This window comes from Leucopleurus acutus (assembly GCF_964270905.1).
Source record: "Leucopleurus acutus genome assembly, chromosome: 2".
Taxonomy (NCBI): domain Eukaryota; kingdom Metazoa; phylum Chordata; class Mammalia; order Artiodactyla; family Delphinidae; genus Leucopleurus; species Leucopleurus acutus.
This window is the reverse complement of record NC_139143.1, coordinates 164884902-164904327: the sequence shown is the minus strand read 5'-3', so window position 1 is coordinate 164904327 and position 19426 is coordinate 164884902. Positions and strand designations below refer to the sequence as shown.

Genomic DNA, 19426 nt, shown 5'->3' with positions numbered 1-19426 from the left:
CTCCGCGGCATGTGGGATCTTCCCAGACCAGGGCTCGAACCCGTGTCCCCTGCATTGGCAGGCATCAGATTCTTAACCACTGCGCCACGAGGGAAACCCAATGTGTTCCTTTTGAAAAAGTTTTCGCTCCAAGATTTGTCATATTTTTATGCTTCAGCAGACCTTTGAAATTCTGCAATTAAGGAAAGAATAGTAATGCTCTTAAGTTATTACTTAAGTCATTACTTAAGTAATGCTTTTAAGTCATTTGCATTAAGTCATAGAATGCAAATGGAGAACCACTGGGCTGTATTTGGTTTTCTATACACTAGCCAAAATGTCTAATGAGAAACTGTCTCTGACTGCTTCATTGTCTAGTCTAGTGCTGCTCAAAGTGTGGTCAGTGGACCAAGAGCATAGGTATTACCTGAGAGCTTGTTTGAAATGTAGAATCTCAGGTTCCACCTAGACCTACTGAATCAGTATCTTTTTTAACAGAATCTAAAGAGGATTCATATGAACATTTAAGTTGGAAAAGCACTAGCCTAGATGACCGTCCTACTCTGTTCTAGCAGCAGGAGTCAGATAGCTGGGACCAAAACTTAAGCCTTCTTTCTGTGAGCTTCTGGGATTTCAGAACTAACCAGAGGAAATTAGGCTGAAGGGAGAAGAGATCCCAAAGCCCGAGAACTCTGACTTAGTAATAGCTGCTGATGCACAGAAAGTGGGATGAAGACAGTATGTTCTCTGAGATGTAAACAGAAGTCTTTAATGGCAATTACAGCTAAGTAGATAGGCTTTGGGTAATATCTACTGCAAGCTGAGATTTGTTAGCAAATTGACATTACTTCTGTTTAAACAATAGTTTCCAAGGTGAATAACTTATGTATTTTGATTTTTACTGTTGCTTGTTTATTTAACAAATATTTATTGAACTCCTACTATGAGTCATACACTCTTAGGTGTGGGGAAAGCAGAGATTAACAAGACAGATAAAGTCCCTGCTGTCACGGAGCTTATAATCTAGAAGGGGGAGATAGATAATAAGTTGATAAATGAGATAGTTTCAGTTGGTGGTAAGTGCTATAAGAATAATAAAACAGGTTAAGGGGATAGTCATAAGGGTGGAGCGGGTTGGAGATTCACTTTAGTTATTGTGGTCAGGGAAGGCTTCTTTTTTTTTTTTCTTTTTGGCCACACTGACGGCATGTGGAACTTCCCCAACCGGGGATCAAACCTGTGCAAGTGCGGAATCTTAACCACTGGACCACCAGGGAAGGCTTCTTTTAGGAGACATTTGAGCTGAGTCCCAAATTATGAGATAGAACCAACCTTTTACAACCTGAAGGAAGAGCCTTCCAGGCAAGAGTTTAATAGTGAGTACAGAGGCTCTAAAGCAGCAGGGAGCTTGGATCTTCTTAGAGAGACAGAGGCTTAGTGGCTGGTATGTAGTGTATGAGGGGAGAAGTAGTAGGAGATGATTTTGGAGAGAGGTACAGGGTCAAATCACATAGGCTATTGTAGGTGATAGGTTTTTTTTAGAATTGCTTTATTGAGATATAATTCATATTCCATAAAACTCACCCTCTTAAAATGTACAATTCAGTGGGTTTTAGTTAATTCACAGAGTTGCGCAACCATTACCGTTGTCTGATTCTAAAACATTTTCATTGCCCCCAGAAGAAAGCCCATACCCATTAATAGTCACTTACCATTCCTTCTGCCCTCCTCACCAGCCCCTGCTAACCACTGATCTACTTCTGTCTCTGTGGATTTGCCTATTCTAGACATTTCATATAAATGGAATTATATAATATATGGCCTTTTTTTAAGTGGCCTATTTCACTTAACGTAATGTCTTCAGGGTTCATCTATATTGTAGCATATGTCAGAATTCCCTTCCTTTTTAAGGCTGAATAACATTTCGATGTATGTATATACCGCATTTTGTTTGTCTGTTCATTCATTGATGGACACTTGGGTTGCTTTCACCTTCTAGCTATTATGAATAATGCTGCTATGAATATAGGCGTACAAATATTTGTTCTAGTCCCTGCTTTCATTTCTTTTGAGTACATACCCAGAAGTGGAATTACTGGGTCATATGGTAATTCTATGTTTAATTTTTTGAGGAATCACCATACTGTTTTCCACAGCAGCTGTACCATTTTACATTCTCACCAGCAATGCACAAGGGGTCCGAGTTCTCTACATCCCTGCTTTAGTCTTTTTTCCAGTGTTGATTCTGTAGTTGAAATTATCCGTAAGGAGTTCTACAACTTTAAGTTACCTTCAAGAGAGCAACCTCACAAATTTTAACAATTCTGGATTTTCATTAAGGGAATTGACTAATTCTTTGAGGTACAGAGTCTAAGGGCAGGTGACCTTGTCCTGGTTTTCCCTACCATTGTTCAGCATGAACTCTGGAAGTTAGGCAGAGAAGCAGTACTTAGTGTATTGGCCCTATGGGAACAAGTTTTACATTTCATTTCATCTAAATCCTCACAACAGCTTCAGGAGACAGCTAGTGCTTTTTCCGGTGGCTAAAATTAAAGAAGCAGAGCCTTAGAGTGGTTAAGAGTCCTACCCAAGGTAGCATCTTCTAGAATTGGCAAAGCTAGACTTCAAACTCAAGTGTTCTTGAGTTCTCTCTACTTTGCCAAAAGGCTTCCTGTTCACTGCTTCCTGAATATAGTATATTGGGCAATGGAAGTCTTATATATCACTAGAAAGTCTTTTCTGATCTCCATTGTGTTCTCTTGGGCCCAATACAGAGAACCATGTGGCAGGATGTTCCTCACACCAACAGAGCACACTGTCAGTCAACAGACAGTGATTTCTATAGTCCAAGGGCTCAGTGATCATCTGTAGGCTCGGGCTCAAGAGTTGAGTCACTGCTGGTTCTCCTGGTGTGTTGCAGCGTGGAACGACTGACTGCCTGCTACCATTGGAGAGCTGTCTGCTACCTAGGCATCCAGTTTGTGTGTATTGAGTTTTTTTAGTCTTAAGAAGAGCTCTAGACTGGGTCCTTTGGTAAATAATAATTTATGCTACAACTTACTGAGTGTTTACAATGTTCAGAACTGTACTTGGTTCTTTAAGTGCTTTATTTAATTTAGTCTCCAGACAGTCCTAGGAGATTGTTACTGTTCTCCCTATTTAATATATGAGCCCTGAGCCCAGATCTGCCTCTGGATCCTAAGCTCTTAATCACAAAGTGGCTGTATTACCTTTTGTATTGCACGTGGATATTTTCTAACTTACCTGTCTATGAACAAGGGATTTTCTAGTCCATTTCCCAGGACTGACAGCCAAGTCCTCTTCCCTTACTATGGGGCTCCGGGTATAGGGTGAACTATACTCAGGCCAGCGGTACGTATTCTTGTTTCCTTAGGTCTGTAACATTGTGGCTGGGCAGCGCTGCATTAAGAAGCTGACTGACAACCAGACTTCAACCATGATAAAGGCTACAGCTAGATCGGCCCCAGACAGACAAGAGGAGATCAGCCGCCTGGTCAGTGAGGATGCAGAGAAACGTATGCTTGGTTGCTCAGTCATGGGAGTCCCTGGTAGCACAGCTGCCTTTCTGCCCTGGCAGGACCCTTAGGAAAACAAAAGTCTGGATTTGTTACCTGGGACTCCATAGGACTGCTCTTGCTTCTTGACCCTGTAGCTACTTTGTTTCCTATCTCTTTTTCTCTCCTGTATTACTTCCCTATGTTATCCATTCCCACTTACCTCATCTTCCACTTCCCCCCAACCCCTTTTTTAGGGCTATTTCTTGCCAGCCTCAGCTGTTCTTCAGGGCTTTCTGCTTGGGACCTGGAAGGTGAGCAGTATTGCCAAGCTACTGCTCTCCTGAGATCCCCTTCTTTTGTCTTACAGATGAAGAATGCCAGCTACAACCTAGATCCCTACATCCAGGAATTTGGGATCAAGGTGAAGGATGATATGACGGAGGTGACGGGGCGAGTGCTGCCGGCGCCCATCTTGCAGTACGGCGGCCGGGTGAGCAGGGTCAGGGCCAGACAACATCTCTGGGACATGTGGGGGGAGGTTGGGTTGTATAGCCCGTGGCTTTTGCTCCCCTACGCACCTGGCTCTACTGAGGCTCACCTGGACGCCCCCTTTGCCTATCCCCAGAACCGGGCCATTGCCACACCCAATCAAGGTGTCTGGGACATGCGGGGGAAACAGTTCTACAATGGAATTGAGATCAAAGTCTGGGCCATTGCCTGCTTCGCACCCCAAAAACAGTGTCGAGAAGAAGTGCTCAAGTAAGGAGGTTGGGTGTATGGATGGAAGGGTGGGAAGGATCCTAGAGCTGCCTAACTTCCTCTACTCCCAGGGGGCCACGATTTGATCTGTAGTCTGTTCTTTCTGAGTCTTGACTCTCCCCACCTGTGCTGTCTGGCTCACACTTCTGCCTGCTTCTTTTCTGTCCATCTGTGGTCAGGAGTCTTGATAAGGAGCCATATCTGTGTCAGAGATGATGATTTCAGGACATGAATCTCCTAAGAGAGACCTGAATTATTTTATTGTTATAATTATTAACATGGATGGTAAACAGTAGTAGTGATGACTATAATGTTTGTGCCAACATTGTACCTAATTTTATGTTCTCTTATTTCATCTTCACAGTGAGTAGGTGGTGGTATTTCCATTTTCAGGAGACTGAGGCTCAAAGAGGTTAAGTAACTTGTACAAGGTTTGCATATCAAGAAAGTGTCAGATTGGAATCAAATCAGTTCTGAGGTTTCAAAGCTTATATTCCTAATTGGAAATAAAAGTTCAGCTGGTACTCTGAGCTGTCCTTTCCTGTGCACAGAATTTGTTCAGTCGGGTCCAAGTGACCTGAATTAGGTGAACATGAATTGTAAGGGCCTCTGAGCCACCTGTGGCTGAGTGGCTGGGAGTAGATGATAGCAATGAAGAAAGTGATATAGCCAAATCGTTTAAAGGAACAGTTTAGGGGAGTAATGGTCTTGAATGAGTGAATAAGTAAGTGAAGAAGTCACCAACCCTTCCCCTGCAGTCTTCTTTTTTTTTAACAGCTTTATTGAGATATTTTTCAAATACCACAAAATTTACCCATTTAAAGTGTACAGTTCAGTGTTCCTGCAGTCTTTTGAAGTGGTAGCTTTTTTTTTTCTCTGGATCTGGAGTAAGGTCAGTGCACTCTGGGGCTGAGAAAGAATCAGTGGAGCTGCCCACTTCGGGCAGTGATGAGAATTAGTAGAGATGTGTGCCCTGGTGGGTTCAGCTGGCCTTGGGATTTTCATAAGAATTAGTTACAGCAGCTCCTGATGAATATGGAGACTCTGGCCCTCCTTCTCCCCTCACAGATACATAACTACTTCCACACAATTATAGTTTCTCTTAAATGTGTTCCTCTTGTCTCTTTTCCTGGGTTCTTGGGATTTTAGCCCCATTTAAGCCAGGCTGCTCTTAGCCTTGGCCAGGCTTTGGAGGGCTGGTCCTTAACCAATATTAGAAAGGCTCTCAGCGCTGTGCCTTTGTGTCACATTGTTGGTAGCTCCACTCTTGGTGTGTTTCTCTCTCATTCCCGTGTCCTTCCCCTGTCCCATTCTTTTGAGAAGCAATTTGTTGTTTTGGATATTTTGGGGTACAGAAACTGATAAACCTAGAATCTCAGAGTTGGAAGGAGTCAGTTCATCAGACAGCCCCTTCTTGCAATGATCCCTAGATTCAGGGAGTAAAAATGTGACTTGTACACCTGGGTCAGGGTACCCAGTTGCATGTATGGTTCTGGGCTAAAGATTAAGATTTGAGAGCTTTCGGCTGTGGCAGTGGATGAGATTGTCCAGGGAGAATGTGCATAGTGAATAGAGGCTGAAAATAGAACCCAGAGAAACCAGAAAGGAAATAGAACAAAGTTCCTACATGTGTATGAGGGAATGGGATCCAAAGCACAGGAAAAGCCATCCTTTCCACTGAGACAAAAGGGGAAGAGATGAGGTGGAGAAATTGGTAATTGGGGAGGTATAAGGGAGTCCTAGTGTCAACCCTCAGAATTTTCTTCTGGCTAAAGAAGCTGTTACCTCAGCTGTATCACTTTTAGGACAGGATTTTAAGACTTTCTCCATCCTAGAGTTCTCTAAACACTTTGTGGCCCCCAGCACTGGACATAATATCCCAAGTGTGATCTGGTAATAGAAGATAGGGAAAACCACTTTCCTTGAAGTAAAGACCCACTTATTGATGGAATCTGGTAACACCTTGGCTTTTTAAATAGCTATACTGTAGTTGTATACAAAGCAGAGAAATGGAAGAAACACTGTTAGGTTGTCCATCAGAGCCCTGGCTCTTATTTACATGAAATAATAGGTTATATTTTTTATTCTAATGTTTATTTGAAAGAATTTTTTAAATTAGAATAATATGGAAAACCTCCATGTGTCCATCATCCAGAGTATTGTCATATTTATTTTATCCTTTTTAAAAAGTAAATAAAATAGTAAAGATAAATTTGACATTCCTTTATATTCTCCATTCTAGTCCCGTTCCTCCTTTCTGATGCAGTCACTGTCATGAATTATTATAACCTTCCTACCCAATTTATGTATTTTATATACCTATATGTATATAAGTGATTTAAAATTTTATACAACAGTGTTGTACTATATTAATCTTACGGGTTTTTTTTCTTTTTAACTAATAAGTAAAAAATTTATTTCCTCGCTGTATAGGCTTTTAAATCCATCTTATTGCTATTTATATGCTATATAATAACATCCCCTAAACGATTGCTTTTATTCTCTATTTGTACATTGTTGCTTTTAATCTAAATGCAGGACTTTCACAATTGAATTTCCTGCTGCTCCTTTCAGTCTGTCATTATATTTATGTAGCTCGATTTTTTTTTTAATCTGTTGCATGTGAACCCTCTCTTCCAGCTTTGTCTTCCTTTCCTAGGGTAAAGCTCTAAAGCCAAAAGAAAGAAGCTTGTTTAATTATTTGCTCTCAGGCTTCAAAGAACCAGTAGGGGAGGAGGGAGCTCATTTTTTTCTGAGCATCTCCTGTGCTCTGATCACTGTTGGAACCTTATTTATTTTAATTTGAGCCAAGAGGCCTTCCTCTTGGGCATCTTCCTATTGCTGTAGACTTGAAACATAGGAACCAGCTGCTTGAATGGGACAACATGGGGGACTTTGAGAATTCCCACAGATCCCTTCTCTGAGCTCCCTCAGCTCTCTGCTCATACCATTGAACACTTGGCAAGCTCTATCTTGTCCTATCCAACTGTAAATGTGCTTTTTACACTAGATGTGATGATGTCTCATTCATCTTATAATCTGTCAGTGCCTGTTATAGTGCTAGGCACCTAAGATGGAGGCATTTGGTTAGAGGTATTAAAGTGGGACTTACCTGCCTCCTGTCATGACCATACTTGTGCTGCAGGAACTTCACAGACCAGCTGCGGAAGATTTCCAAGGATGCAGGGATGCCCATCCAGGGCCAGCCTTGCTTCTGCAAATATGCGCAGGGGGCAGACAGCGTGGAGCCCATGTTCCGGCATCTCAAGAACACCTACTCAGGGCTGCAGCTCATTATCGTCATCCTGCCAGGGAAGACGCCAGTGTATGGTACAGTTCTGTTGGGACAGTGATTACGGTGATAGGACTCCTCTCAGGGTAGCTCCCTGGAAGATCCTAGAGACGACTCAGTGTGGATTCTTGACTCTAGCCAGAGCTGTTCCTTAGTGTCAGTGCTCTTCTTAGAGGAGAAATATTAGACTATATGAGCCAGTTAGTCATCTCTGGTCCTGTTTACCTGCTCACAGTCCTTCCCAGTAACATTTACTGGGGTCCTCTGTGTGCTGGTGTGTATGCCAGGCTAAGCTGAGCTGGATACAGAGATGGGTCAGTCCAGATTCCTATTCTCAGGAGTGCATTGTCTGTCAAGACACAGGGCAGCACACCCAAGCAGAATTTGTGGTGGTTCTGTTGGTGTTCCACTGCTGGGAATGATGGAGACTTTTTGAGAAGCTTTCCCTCTCTTTTCCTCTCTTTTAAGAATGAGAATGACTATATACATCTGTGACTCAGTGCTCTTCTCTTACTCTTTTTTTCCTTCTCCACGTCTCCTCCTCAAAGGAAGAGGTGTCTCTCCTTTTATCTTACTCAACCCACGTGTGCTCTTGTTTCTATTCCTTCCTTTTACCTTTGGGACCCTTGAACCCTCAAACATCTTTAGATTCCCCACCCTAGAGCACATTACCACAGTCATGCCATCTCCTTTAGCTTTTTTCTTCCTATTTTTTTGTTTTTCTTCATCAACGTTTTTAAATGAGTTCTCTACATTTTCTACCCCCACTTCCTCACCAGCCACTTACTCCTTAGCCTTTTTCATTTATTTTACCTCTGCCATTCTCCTAAACCTCCTCTGCAGAGAGTCACCAATGACCTTTCTCCTCTTGACTTCTTGATATTTTCTCCTGTCTCTCCTTAATTGTTTTTGTCATTACCAGGAATGCCTGGCATTTTCCAGATTTCTGTACTCTGCCCTCTCTGCCTTTTCATTCTAGTGAAATTCTCATCCATTTCAGTTGTTTCAGTCACCAACTATTGTTACTGTATGTTATATTGTATTATTAAAATCTTGATTCCACCCTTGACCTCTCTGCAGTTCCGATCTCTCCCTTTGACCTATCTCCTTTCCACAAGAGTTTATTGATCACCTACTGTGTGTGAAAAGAAACACCGCTAGATCCTGAATACATTGGTATGTGCTCTCTTCTCTTACAAAGTGTTTTGGTGAACCATTTCTTTACTAGCTTGTCTCCTCTGTCTACCAGTAAGCCCTTCTCTTTACTTTTCTCTTCTGTGTTGGCATCACAGTTGCTTCTGGGTACCTTCATCCAGACTTTGGGGACAGTCTGTCTTCTCTTTGCCTCACCTCTAATGCTCTTTTTTACAGTATTAAGGTGTATTCCCTGCTCTCCACCCACTCTTCTCAATTTAGTTCTAACATTTCTTCTTAAATCTTGTATAGGTTACTGGATGAGACTTTTTGTGATTGTACTCTCAAAAAAACCCCAAAAACCTTCATTAGCCCCCATTCACAAAATAAAAGTTTTTTAGGGCCCTGATCTTAGTTTAACCTTTTCAGCTTCAGGTACTGTTCCCTTTGCCACACATACCAGAAAGATGACTTGTTCTGGAATTAGATAGATCTGGATTTTAATCCTGGCTATGCCAGATTACTGTCTTAGGCAAATTATCTAACCTTTCTCAGCCTCATTAATTAATTATATAAAATGCAGCATCTAACACAGTGCCTGTGACATAGTAGATGCTCTAAATGCTCATTCCTTGTCTCTGCTGTCTAGTCTCTGGTTTTGCTTACATCATTTGCCTTTGCCTAGAATATTTAAGTACTCTTTTTATCCTCCACCTTGCCCTTAAAATTCTCTATCCTTCAAAATTCTCTATCCTCTATTCTCTATCCTTCAACTGTCTTCCTAGTTTAAATGTACTTATTCCTGGAAGCTTTCTCTTGTCATCCTACCTACAGGATTAACTCGTCTCTTTTTGGATTCCTCTAGAAATTGTATCAGGCTGCTGATCAATTACGGTCTTGCTTGATATTGTTTTGAGCATGGAGTGGATCTGATTCTGCTCTGAAATCTTCTTCCCTCTGCACATATATACCCAAGGTAGAGCCTTCCGCTCACATGATACTCAATACTTATGGAAGTTGGTTCATCTCCAGTCCATGTCTCTCTTGGGCCATAAATTGGTGTCCCTTGTGATTGATAAAGTGGAGTGTCTTTTTATATTTCTATTGGCTGTTTCACTAGGCTCTTTTGAGAAGTGCCTGCTCAAGTCTTTTCCTTTTTTCATTGGCTTCACTACCTTTTTCTTATTGATTTATCGGATGCTTTTTAGGAGAACTGCCTTGAGTAATTATCCATGTTTCTGGTTTCCTCCATAAAGGGAGAATCCAGTGTTTTTGGCCTGCATGTGGAGTATGGTGCGGCATGCTTGGAGAAGTCAGTGCTTACTCAGAAAATTTTCCCTTCCCTGGGCTCAGTCATGTTATACCTCTCTCCAGTCTCATACCTTGATTAGGACCTTGGGTTTCTTCCACTTACATGCTGTTCTTTGATTATATTGAATACCACTTAGGTAATGGGGGCATTAAGCCTGCAGATAAGAGGAACAGTCAGATTCTTTCAAAGATCCTTCATCCTCCTTCCTGGTAGGCCAAGTGATGGTCACAGCAAGGTCCACATGCATTGTGATTGCCCTGAGAGTGTAAAAGGATAGTGTCACATTTGTCCAGTTCTAATCTGCTACCATACCTCACCCTGTTCTTAGTATTTTTAACTCCTTCCTCTCCACTAAACTGGTACAATTTTTTTAATGTAAACTTTTTATTGAAGTACAGTATACATATAGAGATCTTTTGTGTTCAGTCAATTAATTCTCACAAAATGTCTTAGCAAGGTAACCAGTACCTAGTTCTGATAGTAGAACATTACCACAATCCCAGGCTACCAATCACTACAACTCGCCATCAGTGTTAACCACTATTATTTTGGCTTCTAACACCATAGATTAGTTTTGACTGTCTTTGAACTTTATATAAATGGAGTCATATACCATGTACCTTTTTTTGTGTCTGGCTTCTTTCACTCAACATTATGTTTGTAAGATTTATCCGTGTTTGTTTAGTTGTAGTTTGCTACAGTTTTTCCATTATATGATAATAACACAATTTACATGTATTTATACATTCTACTGTTAATGGACATATTTGGGTTGGTTCCAGTTTTTACTATTATAAATAATGCTTCATTGAACATTCTTGTACATGTCCTTTGAACATATATGCCCATTTCTATTGGGTGTGTAACTAGGAGGGATTTTAAGTGTACAAATGTATACTTCCAACAGCAGCAAATGAGAGTTGTAGTTATTGATGTCCTTACCAAACTTGGTATTGTCGCTTTCATTTTAGCCGTTCTTATGGGTGTTTAGTTATACTGCATTTTGCTTTTAATTTGAATTCTCTGGTGATTGATAAAGTTGAGTATCTTTTTATATTTCTATTGGCTGTTTCACGAGCCTCTTTTGAGAAGTTCCTGCTCAAGTCTTTTCCTTTTGTTGCTGGCTTCACTACCTTTCTCTTATTGATTTACAGATGTTCTTTATAATTCCTTTATTTAAATTTATATGTATTATACATATCTGTGGCTTGCCTTTTTACTTTCTTAATGGGTTCTTTTGTTGAACAGAAATTTAAAATTTTAATGTAGTCCTATTTGTCAATATTTTTCCTTTACGCCTAGTACTTTCTGAGTCCTGTTTAGGAAATCCCAAGGTCATGAAGATACTAGTCTGTGTTTTCTTTTAAATGTTTTTTTTAACCTTTCACGTTTAGAACTAGCCTGTGTTCGCCAGAAACTGTTGCTTTCTCTGTCCCTTGGCAGTGGTTCCTCTTTTGGTGCAAAGCCTAGAATCTCAGCCTCCTGCCCACACCTAGAATCAGCACATGTACCCAGGGCAAAAGCAGCTGCAGCAGATGGTTCACCTCTGTGAGATTCTCTCCCTCTCTGCAGTGTTAACCCTTCCAGTTCTTGTTGTCTTAGCACTTCTCTACTGCCTACAAAAAGATGATTTCTATATTTTATTTGGCTTTTCTGAATGTTATGTGCAGAGACACTGGTTTGCCTCTAACTTTATCTCTTAGAAGTAGAAATGATCCCTTTAGCTTTTTAAACATTCTCAAATCTCTCCCATTGAAAACATATCATACCGTTCATTGATCCTACATCTCCTCCTTGGTACTTTGTATTACCAAAAACAGTTTTTGCCTCTATACATTAATTTTTGCCTCACTATCACAAAATTCTGGTCCTCATTTTACCAATCTCTTAGCAGCATTTGACTTAGTTGAACACTTGCTCCTTCTTGAAACACTCTTTCTTCCCTGGCATTCATGATATAATACTGTCTTGATCTTTCTCTTGGTTCTCTGAATTTTTGTCCTTTGCAGACTCATCTTCTTCCTGTTCTGCAAGTATTGTGAGTTCAGAGATACAGGTCTAAGCCCTCTTCTCCTTTCATTCTGTTCTCTTCCTTGGTGATCTCAAGATCATGTTTACAATTACTGCCTGTACCTAAATAGCTCATAAATTTACATCTCCATTTCAGACTACTCCTGAACTTCCAACTACTATACTCAGTTGCGTGATGGATATCCTCACTGGGATGACCAAAATACACTTCAAACTCAAAATGTCTCAAAAAGAACTTATGATCTATCTGTTCTATTATAAAAATCTAGAAACTCAGAGGTTATCCATAAAAATTATTTTCCCTTACGTATATAGTCTCTTGAATCTGTTTCTTTCCATCTTGACAGCTGCCTTCTTAGGCTACCCTCATTTCCCTAGATTGGTCTCATGACCACATTCTTCCTCTCACACTATGGTTCCTTTTTATTCTCCTTTGTAGTTACTTTGGCCTTTCAGTTTCTCAAATGTATGTTGCTTTCTCCTATCAGCGTACATTTTTGCACGCTCTTCCCTCTGCCTGGAATGCTCTTTCCCATATTCCCTCTCCCTTCTAAGTTCTCTTCTACCTTTTGATTTCAGTTCACTCATTACTTACTCAAGAATCCTTTCCTGACTAGGTTATTACCCCCACGTTATATGCTCTCACAGCTCCATGGAGTTTTCTGTTGTAGCATTTATCATTGTTATAATTTTCATGATTTTTAAAATTAGTCACTGGATAGTAAGCACTATAAGAGTAGGGACCCTGTGTGTTTCTGGTCATCATTGTGTTCCCTAGCACCTCATATACTTCGTGGCATCTAGGAGGCATTCAGTAAATATTTGTTGAATGCACTAATCAGTTCTCTCCCTGCTCATAGCTGAAGTGAAGCGTGTTGGAGATACACTCTTGGGAATGGCTACACAGTGTGTGCAAGTGAAGAATGTGGTCAAGACCTCGCCTCAGACTCTGTCCAACCTTTGCCTGAAGATCAATGTCAAACTTGGTGGCATTAACAACATCCTAGTTCCACACCAACGGTATGGACTCTATTGCCCACTTGCCCTTGTCAAACAAGGTACCATACTGGTGATTGATGAAAAGATAGGACCTTGTCCAGGCCAAGTGAATCACACACAAGGGAGAGAGGACCAAAGTGGGTGCTAGATGGTGCTAGGAAGAGAAGACCCAACTCCTCACCATTTGTTTTCTCTTCCTTGTTTAGCTCTGCTGTCTTTCAACAACCAGTGATATTCCTGGGAGCAGATGTTACACACCCCCCAGCAGGGGATGGGAAAAAACCTTCTATCACAGCAGTGAGTGTTACTTTCCAACTTCCTCATAAGGTTCTTCTCTTAGCTCTGGGCCCCCAAGACTACACATGATTTCCTTCCCTTAGCTCTGGTGCTTGACCCTTCACAAGATCTTTTTATTTCAGCTGATCATCCCCATTAACCACTCCCTTGGTTTCTTAATAAAACTAACTCTGCATGGCATTTTCTTTTCAGAGAGAGAGCAGTGAGAGTGTAGGCTGTGGCCAGAGACTTGGCCCTGTCTCCATCACTTTTGTTCTGTGTTCGAGTTTCCCTCTCTCTCTCTCTGTGCCCACTTTTGGAATATGAACATATCTCTTCTCTGAAATCCCTTTTAAGGGAGTTACTTAGTTGCTGCGATTGTCCTTTACTCTTCCCCATCCCTACCCCTGATCCACCTAGTAGATTAGATAGCTCTCCAATCCCTCTCCTGACATCTTTGCTCCCTGTCTCATAGGGGCTTCTGAATTGGCTAAAGGGACCAGGCCTTCTTTCCCACTTCTCTTTCTTCAACCCTCAAGTTTCTCTAGGCAGACTGGGCCTATCTCAGTAAATGTGGGGAACCCTATACTATGCTTATCTTTAATTTCCTTGTGGCCATCCATCCTAGTAGGCTTTGGCTATTGTCCCCTTAGAAAATGATGTTATTCCCACCACCCACAAGAACACTCTTCACTGTGGTTCCTAGCGTAGATTAGCACTTGAATTGAAAAAAAAAAGATAAACTTGTTTTTGAATGAGGTCACTCTTTGAGCTAGTAGTGCCAAACCTTCACATGCCCCTCTGCAAGAAGTAGGGAAATCAAACTTATCAAGTACCTACTGTGTGTTAGGCCCTGTACAAGATGACTTACATGTGCTACAACAGCACTGCAAGTAGGTGGTATTCTTATCTCCATTTCAGAGGAGGAACAAGAAGATCACGTGGATTAAGTAACTTCCACACGTGTGATAGAACAGAGATTGAACCAGGGCTTATTGAATCCAAAAAACCTCATTCAGTTGCATAGTTGTTTTGCTAAGAGGCCTTTCCCCAAACCCAGAACCTAACAGTGTTGGGAGGGTGGAGGTTCTGGGAGCTGATCCTGCCTCTTTGGTTATCAGGTGGTAGGCAGTATGGATGCCCACCCCAGCCGTTACTGTGCTACTGTGCGGGTGCAGCGACCTCGGCAGGAGATCATTGAAGACTTATCCTACATGGTACGTGAGCTGCTCATCCAGTTCTACAAGTCCACCCGCTTCAAGCCTACCCGCATCATCTTCTACCGAGATGGGGTTCCTGAAGGCCAGCTCCCCCAGGTAGGGCCCACAATAGGTCAAGAAAACCTCACATTGAGGCCAGGGGGCCTGATGGTAGCAGAGAGAGTACTGCTGTCTTTTCTGAGCTATTGACACTGGGAGGTGCTACTACTTAGGGAGGTTTGCTAAATGGAGTAGTCTTGGAAGCAGAGCTCACAATTGAGAGATGGCGTGTACAATCACTGATAGACCTTTCTTCTTGTAATAAAAGACCCTCAGTGCCTATTTACTAGTTGGTCCATGTTGAAGACTGATTCTTTAGACCAGTGGTTCTCAAACTTTAGCATCCATCAAAATCTTTTGGAGAGCCTATTAAAGTAGTTTGCAGAGCTCTACCCTTAGAATTTCTGCTTCAGTGAGTCTAGGATGGGGCCCTAAAATTTGTTGTTCTGACAGGTTCTTAGGTGATGCTGCTGGTCTGGAGACCACACTTTGAGAATCACTGCTATTGACCTTCACGATGTTCCTCCTATTCTTTCTCCCTGCTAAGCCTTCATATTCTGTTGTTTAGATTAGTGTACTGAACTGGTCTCCTTGACTACCATTTAATACACAGTAATATAACTACCATTTATTGGGTATCTCTTATGTGCCGTAAACTGAGCTAAGCACTTTGTATGTATTCTATTTAATGCTTACAATAACCCTATGAAATAATTATTATTCCACTTGATAGATGATGAAACTGAGGCTTGAAAATGTTAAATGATTTCTTCAGTGTCATCCAGGCTAATAAGTGGTAGAGCTGGGATTCAGACAAATTGGTTAGATTCCAAAGTTCATGCTCTTAACCATTATGCTCAATTTCCTCCAAGTCATACAGTGTTTCCTAAAATGCCAGATGCATTTATCATAACATGTCTGTGTTTAGAGATGTCTAGTGACCTCACATAGCCTGGGGTTAAAATTCAAACTGCTTACTAAGCAAAGCAGTCAGCAGTTACTAAGCCACTACTAGGTTTTTTGTGTTTTTACTTAATTATTTGTTTTAGTCTTCACAACAGTTTTGTGAAGCTGATCTTATTAGTAATTTTAGTCAGTGTGGAGAAAATGAGACTTCAAGGGGTTAAGTAACTTGCTCAAGGTAATAAAATTAGATAAAGCTTGGGTTTAAACCTAGTTCTAATTGATTCTAAATTGTATTTACTTCTGCCATACAGTTTTTACTCCCTATACCTGACATCCAAGGCCACAAGGCAACTACTGACTATGGTTTTTCACCTGTGGCTTCTTGAGCTAGTCCATTTTTGTATAATACTGCTTTTTTTCAGGACTGAATTTATCTAGTCCCTCTACACCCATTTCTGAACTATGTGTCTAGTCTTCTATGGTGGTCCCAATCCTGTCTGCTCTTAGAGCTCATGGGTAACTTCCATTTTCCTTCTGATCCTAAATTCAGCCTTACTTTGGGCATTGTGATTTCTCTCTGAACCTTGGTTCTGTGTCTTGATGTTAGGTCTAATTATACATAGGAACCAGGTGAGTGCTCTCTGCTGATACTAAGCCTCCCAGCTAAGCTTTATAGGAACATATCAGGTGAACTGTCTACAGGCATACCTCGTTTTATTGCACTTCGCTTTATTGTGCTTCGCAGATACTGCATTTTTTACAAATTGAAGGTTTGTGGCAACCCTGCGTCCAGCAAGTCTGTCGGCACCATTTTTCCAACAGCATTTGCTAAAACTTCATGGCTCTGTGTCACATTTTGATAATTCTTGCAATATTTCAAACTTTTTTATTATTATTATATTTGTTATGGTGATCTGTGATCAGTGATCTTTGATGTTACTACTACGACTCACTGGCTCAGGTGATACTTAGCAATTTTTAGCCATAAAGTATTTTTTAATTAAGGTATATACTTTTTTTTTTTAGACATACTGCTACTGCACACTTAATAGACTATAGCATAGTGTAAGCATAACTTTTATATGCACTGGGAAACCAAAAAAATCATGTGACTTACTTTATTGTAGTGATCTGGAACTGAACCCACAGTATCTCCGAGGTATGCCTGTATAAGGCTGATTTTGGTAGGAAGGGCTTATCATCTCTAATGGTTGGGTATCAGCTTATAAAGAGAGGCTGAACAAAAAGCCGTATTACAAGTGGCAACCCCTTAGTTCAGAAAGATGCGTGAACTCAAGAGGAGCTGTATGTCTCTTTGTCTCCCTCCTCACCCTGTGCCTAGATCCTCCACTATGAGCTGCTGGCCATTCGTGATGCCTGCATCAAACTGGAAAAGGACTACCAGCCCGGGATCACTTATATTGTGGTGCAGAAACGCCATCACACCCGCCTTTTTTGTGCTGACAAGAATGAGCGAGTGAGTGAGGGATTGAGGAAGCCACCCATACCCTTATCTTGTCTCCCTTCTCTTAATATGGAAGAAGCCCTTGAAATAAAATCTGGGGATTTAGTCCTTGGCCTGTCCATCTTCCCTGGTCCCTTTCTTCCCCTTAGCTCTTGTGGTCCTTCCTCTGCTGCTTCCTTCCCTTTGTTTCCCCCTTCTCCCCTCCTTCCCTTATACTTCATCTCCCTCCTCCTAGCTCCCTGGCCTATAGACCCCATATATAGACCAGCTCCCAGAGAAGGGAAAGGGAACTTCCATTTATTGAACTTCTCCTATGTGCCAGACACTGTACAAGGCGTCTTCCTCACAGCAGCCCTGTGAGGTAGGTACTGTTATCTCCAGTTTAGCCTCAGAAAGGTTAAATGACTTGCTAAGATCACACAGCTAATAAATGGTGAAAGCAGCACTTAAACACAGGTCTGTATGACTTTAGAAGCCTATTATTTCAATTCCCAGTACCCTCTGGGAATAGCAGCTTCTACTTTACTCTTGGGATTCTGATGGAATCAGATTAGAATTGAGTCGGGGCCCTAGTTAGGGTCATGCAGGTCTTGGGATCTCGGTTGTCTTTGTCTCTATACAGATTGGGAAGAGTGGTAACATCCCAGCTGGGACCACTGTGGACACCAACATCACCCACCCATTTGAGTTTGACTTCTATCTGTGCAGCCACGCAGGCATCCAGGTAGCTGGGCTATGTCCTGGGGTTTCCAATGGGTCAAAGATTAGTTGATTATTCCCACTGCCTCTAGAATATATCATTCCTCACTGAGTGGCATTCAAATCAGGATTGTTCTCTTAATAAGCCCTTCGTGCACTTGAACATGAGTGCACTTTGAACGTCTTAGGCAGGTTGCCCATAAGATGAGTGCTTTATGACATAGGTGGCTTTGTGTCTGCCTTTTCATAGGTGGGTCTTCCAACCCAGCCATACTCTTAATAGTGAGCCTGTTCCTTATCGTCAACCATCCCCTCTGCCCAACCTGGGGCCCCTCACCTTCCTATCTTCCCAGGGCACCAGCCGACCATCCCATTACTATGTCCTTTGGGATGACAACCGTTTCACAGCGGATGAGCTCCAGATCTTGACGTACCAGCTGTGCCACACTTACGTACGATGCACACGCTCCGTCTCAATTCCAGCACCTGCCTACTATGCCCGCTTGGTGGCTTTCCGGGCACGATACCACCTAGTGGACAAGGAGCATGACAGGTGAGGCCTGGGATCAGGCTGGCTTCCTTTTTGCTTCAGCCTCTGGTACCAGACCCTCTCAATTTTCCTTGGGTAGTAGGAAATGAGTATTGTCCGATTTGATGTCCTTGGGCTCGTCAGCCCAAATCTGGGTTGGGGTTTTCTCTTAAATTGTTACGGGAATTGGCATCCTAGGGGTGGGGGAAGGAATTAGCAGCTCAGTTCACCAGGAAGGACTTCTTTCATTTTTCCTTTTCAGTGGAGAGGGGAGCCACATATCGGGGCAGAGCAATGGGCGGGACCCCCAGGCCCTGGCCAAAGCCGTGCAGGTTCACCAGGATACTCTGCGCACCATGTACTTCGCTTGAAGGCAGAACGCTGTTACCTCACTGGATAGAAGAAAGCTTTCCAAGCCCCAAGAGCTGTGCCGCCCAAATCCAGAGGAAGCAGGGAGGAGGGAGGTGGGGCAGGGAGGAATGCAGAAGGCCTTGTTTCCTCTACAGAGGGGGCGAAAGGGTGGGGAACAGGGCCAGTAAGCCAGACCACCAGCCAGAAATCTCTGATATTCACCTCATGCCCTCCACCCCTCACCCCATCTTGTCACATCTGGCCCTGACTCCACTGGACCAAGAGAGGCAGCCCCGGTGCCCACCATACACACAGATGTCGCATGTGACTCACAGTGCTAAAGACTCATGCCTGACAGCTTGGTAAGGTCGGCCCTGCAGCCCTGCAGACAAAAGCTGGTAGGTTTGGGTTTGATACTTTAGATGGGAAAGTGAGGGGCTTGAAAAGTGGGTGGGAGGAGGGAAGGATTTTTTAGGAGCCTTAATCAGAAAAGGTCTAGATTTGTTTAAGAAGAAAAACGAAACCAGATGCAGATCAATATTTTAGGATACTAGATGTTTTAATGGGTTGAGAATCCAGCTTGTAGGAAGATTTTTAATGCTAATGATTTGGTTGCCCCTCCCCCAGCTGCCACTCCTCTTTCCCTTATTCCTCTTTTTCCACCTTTTCTACCCCACCTTACACCTTCTCCCTGACAGACATCCAGCCCCTAGTAAGACTTAAGGCACTATGGCACTTAGCTCTGAAGTGACACGACCCTGTCTTCCTTCCGCCTGCTGGTGGGTAACCAGTGCCTTCCCTGTAATGGTAATGCTGCAGAACTGCAACCTTTTGTACCTATTTTTGGGGGGGTGGGGGCGGGGTGGGGGTGGGAGAGGAGGTAGGTGGGGATGAAATACCCCTAACCCAACAAGCCT

General features: G+C 42.4%; 2 protein-coding genes across 2 annotated transcripts in view; both read left to right on the top strand.

Annotated features, from left to right (window-relative positions):
- LOC309958667 (protein argonaute-1) overlaps window positions 1-18587 on the top strand; it is a 29391-nt gene extending 10804 nt beyond the window's left edge. The window contains exons 9-19 of the mRNA XM_082834752.1: window positions 3374-3493; window positions 3865-3987; window positions 4123-4256; window positions 7402-7586; window positions 12886-13045; window positions 13231-13321; window positions 14422-14616; window positions 16808-16942; window positions 17553-17654; window positions 17983-18182; window positions 18421-18587. Coding sequence (XP_082690878.1) covers window positions 3374-3493; window positions 3865-3987; window positions 4123-4256; window positions 7402-7586; window positions 12886-13045; window positions 13231-13321; window positions 14422-14616; window positions 16808-16942; window positions 17553-17654; window positions 17983-18182; window positions 18421-18529 — 1554 coding nt within the window. The 3' untranslated portion in view covers window positions 18530-18587. The remainder of the gene's footprint in view (window positions 1-3373; window positions 3494-3864; window positions 3988-4122; window positions 4257-7401; window positions 7587-12885; window positions 13046-13230; window positions 13322-14421; window positions 14617-16807; window positions 16943-17552; window positions 17655-17982; window positions 18183-18420) is intronic.
- A 232-nt stretch (window positions 18588-18819) lies between these two features.
- LOC309958664 (protein argonaute-3) overlaps window positions 18820-19426 on the top strand; it is a 128049-nt gene continuing 127442 nt past the window's right edge. The window contains exon 1 of the mRNA XM_082834748.1: window positions 18820-18907. The gene's annotated coding sequence lies outside the window, so the exon portion shown is untranslated. The remainder of the gene's footprint in view (window positions 18908-19426) is intronic.